Consider the following 13,029-nt stretch of genomic DNA (forward strand, 5'->3'; position numbering starts at 1 on the left):
CTCTTTTTTTTTAATTACTGCTCTCTATTTTCATCAAAATTGTAAATTTCCGAGAGCTTCATTATCCTTCATCATGCAGGATTAGGTATGAACTTATTTCATGGAAATATCACATCGAGGACGTCTGTCTTAAAAAATTTGGTTTTCTTCTTAATATTATTGTGGAAACACGATTTGATTTGATTTGATATGATTTGATTGTGTAAGCTGCATTGAAACACATTACTCCGAAAATATACAATGGCTTGACTGCTCAATGCTAAGATATTCCCCAGGGAGTGGGGATTGAGCATATACTGTATTCAATTAAGCTAAAATCTGGTGGAAAAGGTGAAATCCGTCAGACACTTTGAATCATACCCATTTGATAAGCGCTATTCTTTTTAAAAGCAATGTGATTATTATCAATAATATCATGGTCTCTCATTATATTCAATCTCCCCAAGGAGTGGAAGGCGAGGTTGTTAGGTGAGCGATCCAGGGCTGCTGTATGTCCTTCTGTGTCCGAACAGCTAGCAGGGACCAAAAAGATTCAACAAGTACTCGCCGAGCCTGGCTCCGTCGAAAACTTTATCGATGGAAAGGAGAGGGTGGACAATATACGGAGCGTTTTCTCAGGACATTACACGCTGGATCTAGTAAGTTTTTCCGCTCCCAAACATTTTTTCTGTACAAGGGAAAGGCGTGGGCAAGTCTATTGGTGGGCGTATTAATGGTTTATTAACTGAAGGGATTTAATAATTCTTTAATATATTCCCGAATGGAAGATGTGGGTGTGGGTATGTCTATCAGTGGGCGTGGTAAAATATGTTATTACCTTTCAAGGAAATACTTTGGATGAACTAATATGACGGTAATATCTTCAGATGTGATGATGTTGGTGTGTATATATTTGTGAACGAGACAGTTGTTTATTACCTTGGAATTAATACCTTCCAAGTTGTGATATGTTTATGGGTGTGGGTAGTCTATCGGTGGGCATGGTAATGGGCCTACCTTGGATTAATTAGCTAATACAATAGCAGAAATACCTTCCAAGGGGGTGATGGATTAATGGATTGACTGTTTCATTTGAAGCAATGTATTCTGAGGGGGAGATGTGTATGTGTGGGTGTCGTGTGGCAAATGTTTATTATCTTGGATTGAATATAGGTGTGAGTGTTTACTTTAGTATGACTGTTGGTAAGTATGGCAGGTTAAACCTTGGATTCAACGCGTTCAAAATGGTGATGTGGATGTGTCTATTCGTGGGTGTGGCAATTGCTTTTGGAAGACTAATTAATGCAATCAAGCAGTGATATGTTCCAAGGTGATGTTGTGGGTGTGGGTGGGTCTATCGACGAGTGTGGGAATAGTTTGTTACCTTGGATTGACAAAAACAATAGCATCTTCCAAGTGGAAGATGTTGGTGTGGGTTCGTCTATCAGTGAGCGTGGCAACGGTTTATTATAGTTTACAAATAGTATATAGCAGCAATACTTTCCAGGGAGAGGGTTAATGTCACACTGTAAAAAAATATTGGGTAAAATTGTAACCAGCATGAGAGTAATTCTTTGTCTAACCAATTTTGGGCAGTATTTTACCAAATGCGGGAAGCATATTCCAGTAAGGTTAAAAAAAATAAACAGAAGTTACTTATTAGAATGGGAAAAAATTCATCACACTGGGTAAATAAAAATGCCCAAAAAGAAATGCCTAATGTTGGTTGGACACATGATTACCCTCAAGGAGCATTTACCCAAAAATATGTTTTAGAGCGCAGTGTGACATTTGGAAAGTTATATAAAAATATCTCCTCACTCTAAAAAGCATGATGAGAAATCTTATTTACACCCAAAGCACCGAACGTCAGACATGAAGTGTTTTTTTTTCACCAATTCAGTTTTACAGCTAAAATCTTATATGACCAATATTATTTTTATTAAATTGTAAAATTACCTCATAGTGTCGCCAACATCATCCATATAATTGATAGAAGCATTTCCCAATCTTTTTCATGTAGACACCTGATGGTGACGAAGCGGCAAAGAATGCTATTGCAAACCCAATGAAGTATGTTATGAAGCCACAGAGGGAAGGTGGAGGTAATTATTTAACGTCTTTATTGACTTATATTATTTCGTACCTTTTAATAATGATAACATTTGAAAGCAAGGGCATAGGTGGCAGGTGGGGGTGCCGTGGCTGACTGGTCTAAGGCGCCAGGCTATACATGGGAACTCCGGGGTTCGATCCCCGGCCGCGGTACCTATGCCCTTGCTTTCAAATAAATCAAAATGCTGTATGCGTAATTGGTAAGTAGATGTGCACTTATGTTTTTTTTTTTAAAAGGCTTTTATATATAGTGTGATATCGATCTACAACAGTTCAAAACTCTTCACAATTTCATATCAAATGAGTATTAGAGTAATTTGTCTTCTGATTAATGGCCAAGAACCATACAACATAATTTGTATCAATACTCCACAAAAAATGTAGTGTTCTTTTCCTTCACATAACATGGATTTTGTATATTCAGGAAATAATCTGTTCGGTGAGGAGATAAAGCAAGCCTTAGAAAAGCTTGGCAGAACACCAGAGAGGGCAGCCTACATGCTGATGGACAAGTTCAATCCGCCAGTCAATCTGAATTATTGCATGAAGTATGGAAACGCGGATATTCAACTTGGGAAAGTGGCTAGTGAATTTGGTCCCTTCGGAACATTAGTGAGGTAGGTATAATCGGTGGAAAAAAAACTCTCTAAACAGGAACATCAAGCTCAGACCTACAATTATAGAAAAAAAATGATCATTTTGATTTTATATAAAAAAAAGGGCTCCCACAACTTATTCCTCGATGAAAGAAAGATTTTAAAAAATACAAAGAAGTACTGAAAAGTTCAAACTTGTATTTTAAAATGAAATTATAAAACCTTTGTCATGTTTGTCGTCATGAAGCAGGGTTTTGATGGTAAGAAACAAATGGAGATACCTTTAAAAAGGATGACTTCAACCTCTTGATTTTGAAATAAAAAAACACCAGGTTTGATAAGATACAATCTCTAACTTTAAAAATGTTGATGTGGTTTATATTTCAATGAACTCTGAAAGTGTTTACTTCAGAGGTTAACAGTTTCTCAATTTTGTTGCAGCCATAACGATGAAGTGGTCTTCAATAAGACAACTGGATATCTCTACCGAGCCAGAGACATCAGCCTGAACGAAGGAGGGCTTATGACCGGAACTGGATTCCTGGACACACCTTATCTATCTGTTCCTCCCCAAGTTGTGCAAATGGAGTAGACAGAATCATGAAATTAATAGACTCACTTTGTGGACACATACACTATCTTTGACTGAGTTTGGTCACTACATCCATAAGAGTTTCCCAAAGTAGTCTTAAATTTCAAGCACATTGTTTAAGCCCATCACTCTAACAACTATTGTTCAAAATTTTAAACAACCTGAGTTTTATATTTTTTACAAACGTTCTGATTATAAGTTGTAACAACTTGTCTAAAGTTTTAAACAAAAGTTTAAATGATAGTTGCTAGACATGCCTGAAATCTAAAACAGCGTTTTTTTTTCCAGTGAAAACTGGCTCAATGGAATATTTCCAACTCATAGACAAGTCTTGCCTGATTTTGCAATCAATGAAATATGCAATATGATCTTTGACCCCTAGATGACTTTTTGATCTAATGATCCTCAAGAACATAGCATGTAGTATCACCCAGTGATGATTTGTACCAAGTGAAAATGCAACTAATGCAAAAAATAAGGAAATGCGAGCAAGTTTAACCAAAACTTGATAAAGGGCTGGACATATGACCTCATATCATATGACCTTTTGACTCATAGATGAAGTTGTCCTCATGAACACACATGTGGTATTACCAAAGGATCATTTGTACTCAGTGATCATAATTTATGAACAAAAACTTGCCCTTTTGACCCCTAGGTGACCTTTGACTCAATTATCTTCTAGAACCAAATTAGGAATTACAAAAGGATCATTTTTACTAAGTGTAAACACAACTGATGCAAAAATACAGAAATGAGAGCAAGTTGAACAAAACTTAACCTTCTGACCCCATGATGACCTTTGACCCCATCATTCTCATTAACACACATGTGATATTACCCAAGGATTCTGAGGGCAGCTCAGAAGTCATCAAGGAAGGTCTCAAGTCCCACTGTCTTTTTACAGATCAGTAGCAGGCGACTGGGACTACCCTAACTAGTTCCAACATGCCTTCAGACTTTGAAAGCACATTTTAGTGTACAAGAGTAGAGGAATCAGTAATGATTTAGTCTATTCCAGTTAGGAAAACATGCAGAAACCAAAGAATCAATTAATACCTCCAAAAACAAAACATGCTGTATACATTCCCTTGTGAAAGACAAAGACTTTACAGTTTCAGTGTTTGATTATCATGTATGATGAATTATGATATTATTAATGATATCATGTTAAACAGGGCCTGCTGGTAGTTTTTTAACTGAAGTGGGTAGAATAGTCTGTTATTATTGTTTTAATACTATTTATCAATCGTATAGTATTGTAATAGATGGGTATGGTTCAACAACCGTTGGGACTACATTATTATCTCTGTTTCGAGCTTGATGAGAGCCAAAAATCAAATTCAAAATCAATACATTCTTTTCAGTTTATTTTCACATAAAGTCTAACTATTTTGAATAGATTTTGGTAAATATTTTAACAAATAGTATTTCTCGTGAACAGAAACCAAGCCTGTGGTTGATTCGAATCCCAACTGCTTTGTTCGTTGTCAGAGTGCATGCTTAAGGAAACAAAGTCTTATCTTCAATGAGAGAGAAACATTGATATGTCAGGCTTGGTACATTTTGACAAAGATTCTGTCAAGCCTCCATCTTTGCCTCCACTTTATTCCTCTTCATCTTCTCCCTTCTCATTCAGTGTATTTCTTTATCTTTATCTTCCTCTTATCCTTTGCCAAATCATAATCATCTTTCTTCTATTCATCTCTTTGTCCTTCTTTTTTTCTATCTCACACCTACATTACAAATCATGCACTTGTCGACATCAACAGATTGTTTAAAAATTGTTTTGAGAAGTTAAAAAAAAAAGTGGTCAAGCACTGGGTGCATGTGCACCCTCCCGCTGAGACAGAGGATTTCCGACACTGGCAAGCAAAATAAATTTTTCTGCTGCAATCAATAGCTGCTTTTCCAACCTTAAGTTCTACCTCCCCAAGATGTGCACCCCCATACCACTTTAGTTTCACTCCCCCAAGCAGCCTACGCCCTTGATGAGTTACATCACTTGTGTAACTGATATATCAAACACAGTGAAGACACTAGATGATAACTTAGACAACTTAAGAGAATCAGTATGTTAAGTAAATAAATCATGTTTTATTCATAACTCTATGAATCAGATATACATATTAGAAGTTAATCAAATACAATATAAAGACTCCCAATAGTAATTATAAAATATTTGCACAGAAGTAACAGAATCAGACCATGATGGAAATAATGGTAAGAAATTACAATTTTCAAACAGGCCCAAGTCCATTCTAATATCAAATTGTTTGAATAAACAAATAAAATCAAACATTCCAGTAAATATTCAATTATTTCAATTTTAATTTTGTTAGAATAATGTAAAAAGTGTTTTCCCTTGCAACATGTTGAATAACATGACAAAACTTATTTTGATGTCAGCACGTTACATAATGAACTTGGTCTTTGAGTTTTATTTCGATCATAAATCATAAGTGGTTAATCATGAATATCAAATCAGTTACTCAAAAATTTCACTTAAAATGAGTTGCATTGCATAAAACTTGTATTATGGTAACGTTACATTAAAGCAACTTCCATGGTAACAGGGCTCAGCAGCCAATCAAACTTTCAGTTTCTATGTTAGTTATCATAATGGCAAAGTTCTTAAAATTAAATTAAAATTAAATTAAAAAAAATTAAAAGTTTTTTATGTGACCGGGTTAAATAATTAGAGAAACAAAAAGTGAAATCGTAATTTCTGTGCAGTACATTGTGCTTTTTCAGTCAAAATACTATTAGGAAATATTATCAATACACATGTAGTTCAGAAGTACTGTTTTCCATTAAAAAACATGATAACATTCTTATACAATAACGATCTCATCACATGATACACATGGTATCACATTATAAAATTTGTATCATGTAATACACTTGCTATCACATATGATACTTTACCACATAATAACTATTCCATATTTTTCAAATATTCTACAGTAAGGATTTACAGTAAATGTCTTTCTTTTAGAGGAAAAAAGAAATTTCATTCAACAAATCAAAAAAAAATAATTTGTTGTCATCTGAGCAACAGAGTGGTGGTTGTGATACACTTTATTTGTTTTTCAAACATAACAGTGGTTTATATATTAATTTTTATAAAATAGCTCTGTATTTTTAAGCATCGTGATTGGCCAATACACGTCACATGACATCCAACTTTTTTGGTGCACTGCACGGTAGTGCAAAAGGTGCGCAACAAAAATTTATATTGCACGCTTGAGCAAACCAGTGCGGTAGAAGTCCAACAAAAGTGTACTGTAACTTTTTAAAAATTTGTTTCTGTGTTGCTATTTTATAAAACAAATAATGCACTCGCTCTGTCATGCGTAAAAGTAAATGCAGAGAAATCTCGGTTTCTTCAGATGATGCACACTGGGCACTCGCCACAAGCGGCTCGTGCGCAGTGCAGCATCTATCTAAAGAAATCTTGCGTGGTCTGCATTTCCACTAACGCACTCGGCTGCATGCATTATTTGTATACTAATTGAAGGAAATTAGTCTTCACTAGGGTTGTACGAAAAGAATGTTACCTTTAAAACTTTAAAATCTTGTTCAGTTGTTTCAGATCAACAAGGCTTTGCAATAAACTAACATACAATCAAGCATGATGGGTTTAAAAATTAATGGGAATCAACTACAAATTTGCTTTTAATTAAAGATTTGCATTTAAGCACTTACACTAGATTTGGATGTATGTTTCTTGCAATGCCCCATATGAGATTTGTATATAATTATTGTCTTTCTTTTTAAAAATAAAAAAAATATGTCTATGTTTCAAGCTGTACCTTTACTTATGTAATATTTTGTTGTAAGTCTTATATGAAGGCTATTTTATATTTGCTCTTTCTCAATTATTAATTCTTTTGTAAATGAATAACAAAAAGTATAGACACACAAAAAAGAAGTTTTCAGTTATGCAAGGAACAATGTTTACACATATACTTGAATAAATATATGCAAAATATTTTTTGTTAAAATTAAAATAAAGAAATGATAAGGAATGAGCTATTTTCCTTAATTATGCATTTTTATCAAAGAATTATTCACTGACAAATATTTTGGCAATTCTAACCAAACACTCAGAGATAAAGATTACATTTGAGATTACTGAATACAAATCATCTATTACAGTTGTATGTCATTCAATTCTTGTCACTTCATAGAGATGTAAGCCTATGCATTAACTTGGCAATTAAATAAATGGTAAAAAATATTTTCATGAATAACAAGATATTAATTTTTGTCATTAATAACAAATCATGTATAACTGAGAAACAGTTCAATAAAAGCAAAAACAATGACATAATGATGTTAATGCGTCCAGTTTCATAATTTAACTAGTATATATATATATATATAGGCCTACAGTGCGTCCCACAAAAAACGAAACCGAGATTTATCATAACTTATTCACAAATACAATAGACAAATGACCTACCAATGTAAAACTTAGAATCACCTCTTTCATCAGTGAGCAAAAACAATTTGAAGAGGGGATACCAAAAAGTCATTTGGCAGGTTGTATCTGGGTTTCAAAAAGAAAACCACATTCTTAAAAAGTTCAATATCTCCTCTTTAATTTGATTCCTCAATTAGAGAAAATGTTCAAGAAATAACAAAGTTCTGGCTATTTGAAATAAGGCTTGAAATTCAATAATTTCATAAAATGAAGAAGAGGTTTTATAGGCTAGCGTTCAAACTCACTCGACACTCCATTTTGTTGATGATCAGCTATGCATTAAGTCTTTGTTAACCATACGATAGCTTCTGTGGGAAACTGGTGACAACACATTTATTTAATGAAATTATGGAAATACAAGCATTGTTTTTAGGGAACATAACTTTTTTACTTCTTGACCATTTTTTGTGATTAAGGTATCAAATAAAAGAGCAGATATTGAACTTTTTAGGCATGTGATTTTCTTTTTAGAATAAAGATACCCCCAGCCAAACGAGTTTTTTGGCATCCTTTCTTCAAATTGTTTTTGCTTACTCATGCGTGAATGAGGAACAATCTCAGTAATATCAGATAAAAGAGGAGATTCTAAGCTTTACATTGGTAGGTCATTTGTCTATTGTATTTGTGAATAGGTTATGATAAATCATCGCTTAATCTCGGTCTCGTTTTTTCTGGGACGCTCTTTACATATATATATATATATATTGTTTGTAGTGATTCCAACACATATATTTAGTGATTACACATCTTAATTCCAACTACATACAATATATAACTAAAGATTCTTTCTGGACAGACCATCCTGTGGCCCAGTACAAAAAAAAATGGCTTAGAGTTTGATGCGGCCACATAATTTTTATAATACTAACTACATGTAATTTGTGCTAGGTTTCCACTGAGGTAACAACCTTTAACCTTGATCATACCCAGTCAAGCTATTTTTTAGTCTGATCCTCATCATTTATTCCAGTAAAAAATTTCCCTCTTATAAAGGTTTACTGACTCGCTCTATCAAGCTATTTTTAGTCTGATCATAATTATTTATTATTATTGACTCTCCCGCTACGATGACACTCCCTCCTTCCATTTCTCTATCATAACAATGATTTGTAAATAAATTGATTTGCAAAAAATGGAAAATGGTGGGACTAATAAGCCAGGGTAAAATACTCTTTTATATGAGGTAAGAGATAAAACAACATTGAAGAAATCACACTTGGAAGCACAAAGAGGCAGCATTTCAAAGAAACAATGGGGTTGCTTCACAAAGAGTCAAGTGTGATTTGAAATCATACTTAAAGGTCAAGTCCACCTCAGAAAAATGTTGATTTGAATCAATAGAGAAAAATCAGACAAGCACAATGCTGAAAATTTCATCAAAATCGGATGTAAAATAACAAAGTTATGACATTTCAAAGTTTCGCTTATTTTCAACAAAATAGTTATATGAACGAGCCAGTTACATCCAAATGAGAGAGTCGATGACGTCACTCACTCACTATTTCTTTTGTTTTTTATTGTTTGAATTATACAATATTTCAATTTTTACGAATTTGATGATTAGGACCTCATTGCCTGAAGCACAAAATGTTAAAATAATGGAATTACACGTGTTCAGGGAGGAATGAAACTTCATTTCATATGACAATGATGAGAAAATAAAAATATTTCATATAATAAAATACAAAATGAATAGTGAGTGATGTCATCAGCTCTCTCATTTGGATGTAACTGACTCGTTCACATAACTATTTTGTTGAAAATAAGTGAAACTTTAAAATGCCATAACTTTCTTATTTCACATTTGATTTTGATAAAATTTTCAGTGTTATGCTTGTTGAATTTTTCTCTTTTTTATTCAAATCAAGTTTTTGTTGTGTTGGACTTGTCCTTTAAATTGACAGTCACACTTAAATTCCCAGTTGCATATGTAATAAATCACTCCACTGTTCAGATCATGTCCAGATTACACATCAATATGCACAGTACAAGCATGACTTTATATCACACTTCACGCTCTGTGAAACTGCTCCTTCTTAGGACTTAGTTCCGCCAAATCACATTGAAATATAGCCTTTCACATGCATGTTCTGATATGTGTACAATGCTACTCAAAACATCACATGGCTCCTGGGGTACATATCACAAAACTAAGCACTTGATTGCATAGATGAGTAACTCCACATGATGATCACTGTGATTATTCCTAAAAAAATTCCTCCACATCACATAACTTCTGGGTGATGAATCACAAATCTTAGTGATCAATCACACAGTTGATCTGCATGATTAACTGCACATAATGATCAATGTCACCAATCCACACAACATTACTTGTGCGGTATGTATTACAAAACTTAGTGATTGATTGCACATTTGACTAATATGATTAACTGAATATAATGATGAATCAATCATAAAAAAAGAGCAGTCAGATAACCAGTTGTTGCTATATGGGACTCTAGTCAGTGACTTTTAGAGAAATGTAAATAAGGTATACACCTGCTCAAACCCTGCTTATATTCCAACCAACACAACCTGTTCACAATTTGATTAAGGAGTTTGTTGTAAATTACGGAAGTGTGATGTCACAGCCATTCATCACATGGACAAAGCCACAAGGGGGACAGGACTGCCCCCTATGATTTTCTACATAAAGAAAATACACAAAAAAGGGGGGGAAGAGGCATGTAGAGAGGGCAAAAATTATAAAAAGAGACACCTTTGGGCCACGTTACTCTAATCGGTCAATTGAAAAAAGGTGACATCATCTTTAGGGCATCCCCCCCCATCAAAATATTCTGGTGCAAGCAACTCAAAATGTGTAATATTAAACTAAGGCATCCTTCATTTCTGTTCACTCTGGTACTAAAATAAGATACAAGATAAAACTAACTTTCAGAATACCAACCAAGGGGTCTCAGATTGCAATGTCTCTAATATTAGTCTCTGGCTCTAACCCACTGACTTCCTAAAGGATTTCTTGTTTGGGCCCATGGCTATGATGTGATAAATGATCGTGACATCATCATTTAGTATTTTATAACAAGTCATTCAGAAACCATAATCATAAAGATGCCTCAAGGGGTACTCCAGGCTGGAAGTATTTACATCTAAATAAAGAGTTAAATTCACAGAGAAAAATGCTTAAAATTTGGATAAAAATCTTATAACAAAAAATTGAATTTTTAGGTTTAGCAATATGTTGTGAAAACAGTTATAATTCATGCACATCATCATAAATATTCATTAGATTGACTGATGGTGTCACCTCCCCACTTTCCTTTTTCTTGTGGTTTTACAAGAAATCATAATTGTTTCATTACTTGATACATGTGCGATGATATGTCTCCCATATAATTAAATAAGTTGCTGCAATGAATATTTAATACACTCAATCAGTTGTCAATCTAATTTCTTAAGTTCTTAGAGGAAAAAAATAGAATAAAACAAATTTTATATAATAACATACAAAGAATGGGGATATGACATCATCAGTTTCATGAAGACATGCCTGTTTCAACGGAATAATGCAAAACTGTAAAATTTCATAACCTTATTATTCTTTGTCCAATTTTGAACATTTTTTAATGTTTTGTTTGTCTGGTTTTTATTTATCTCTTCAAATCATATTGTTTTTAGCCTGGAGTACCCCTGAATAATGACTAGGTGAAAAATTTGTTCAATTTCAGGTTGGAGAAATTAAATGAAATGCAATTACACATGTGCTATATACTTATGATGTAATGTGATTTTGTGAACAAATCATGTGACCATCAAGAAATACTGAACAGGAACCTGGATAATCTAGGTGACCATCGAGCATCAAGTTAAGAAAGGACTGTCTATACAGGATGATCCTGAAGCCACGCCCCCTTCATTCTCATCGGTGCTCTTGGTCCGAAGGAGATGACCCTTGCTCTCATTCAGCACAACATCGCCGTTATGACTGTCAAACAAGATACGAAAAGAAAACAAAAAAAAATTAATTGAAAAGAAATATACTTATTTAATAGGTCATTTTGTTATACATGAAAGCTTCTTTGGTGGTTTTAAAACGATGATTTACAAAAAAGGCCAAACCTATGCTATATACATATAATGGTATGATAAAGGGAGTGAGAGAGGAGTAGTACAGAATTTTTGTGTTCTAAATGAAAAAAATGTATTGTATCATAAAGTGATTCTCAGAAAAAAGAAACCAGAATTTACCAATTATTTTTCCAACAAATTATCTGTGGTATTCCATTTACATCATGATGAAATTAAAATTCAGATTTTCTTTATTTTGCTACCTAATATGATATTAAAGTGTTCACTCAAAGATGAGCAATAAGAATTTGAAATATCAACTTCAAAACCAAGGTGCATGTAGTTGTGAATCTGGATTTTTAAGGATACAAGATTTCAGAAGAAAGCTCATCAGAATATCTTTTGCATTATTTATTACCTATTTCAAACTAATCTGAGGGTGAACACATTTTCTAACATAAGTTTCTATGCAAATTAAAATTGGCATGCATTAGTATTAATTGTCTGTAATCTCCCGTGTGTGAACAATCTTTAATACTTTAATTATAGCTGGAGCGATAAGCTAAACTTTCATGATTTAAAACAGAGGAAATGCCTCTGCTCGATAAAAAAATAAAGGAGCAAGAGGTGTTCGAGGTTATATATTACATTGGAAACTAAAAGAGCTCAATTAGTTTCTCCATTGCTACATTAACATGATCATAAGAGCTTTATGCTTAAAGGCAAAGTCTCACCCCGAACATTTAACTGATTTGAATAAATAGAGATAAAGAGAACCAAAGGTAAAGGGGAAATATTTACCAAAATCTGGTGTGAAATAAGAAATTAACATTTACGTTTTTGAATTGTTTTCATAATACAATGGTACAAGTCACATGACATGTTTGGTATGAAAAAATGAATGAGACAATGACATCACACACATTTCTTACATGTAATTAATACTATTTAAGTTTCCATAACTTGAAAAATGGTTGAACCCCTCATGGAACATAAAATGCAGTTTCGTTGTAAATGATTAACTTACAATGGAGAGATTTTTTTTATAATAAAAATTTTATAAGTTAAAAAAAAATGAAGTATCTGATATTGAGTGTTTGCCTGACATCATTGGCTTGCTTACAATGATACATGCGTACATCACTGAAACTAAATACTGCACATGTATCACTGCTTTATAACAAAATGGAAAACTTATAAATGCACATTATGCAGTAATTTTTTTT

The 13,029-nt window shown here is 33.4% G+C and overlaps 2 protein-coding genes across 3 annotated transcripts in view; one reads left to right on the forward strand and one right to left on the reverse strand.

The window, feature by feature from the left end:
• The window catches only part of LOC121407334 (glutathione synthetase-like), a 30,773-nt gene extending 26,861 nt beyond the window's left edge, over positions 1-3,912 (forward strand). The window contains exons 7-10 of the mRNA XM_041598372.1: positions 447-638; positions 2,003-2,084; positions 2,519-2,711; positions 3,132-3,912. Of these exons, the coding sequence (XP_041454306.1) occupies positions 447-638; positions 2,003-2,084; positions 2,519-2,711; positions 3,132-3,282 (618 nt within the window). The 3' untranslated portion in view covers positions 3,283-3,912. The remainder of the gene's footprint in view (positions 1-446; positions 639-2,002; positions 2,085-2,518; positions 2,712-3,131) is intronic.
• Positions 3,913-11,234: 7,322 nt separating this feature from the next.
• LOC121407337 (glutathione synthetase-like) overlaps positions 11,235-13,029 on the reverse strand; it is a 34,001-nt gene continuing 32,206 nt past the window's right edge. For both annotated transcript variants that reach the window (XM_041598374.1, XM_041598373.1), the window contains exon 11: positions 11,235-11,720. In XM_041598374.1, coding sequence (XP_041454308.1) covers positions 11,597-11,720 — 124 coding nt within the window. In that variant the 3' untranslated portion in view covers positions 11,235-11,596. The remainder of the gene's footprint in view (positions 11,721-13,029) is intronic.

This window comes from Lytechinus variegatus, chromosome 2, assembly GCF_018143015.1.
Source record: "Lytechinus variegatus isolate NC3 chromosome 2, Lvar_3.0, whole genome shotgun sequence".
Classification (NCBI taxonomy): domain Eukaryota; kingdom Metazoa; phylum Echinodermata; class Echinoidea; order Temnopleuroida; family Toxopneustidae; genus Lytechinus; species Lytechinus variegatus.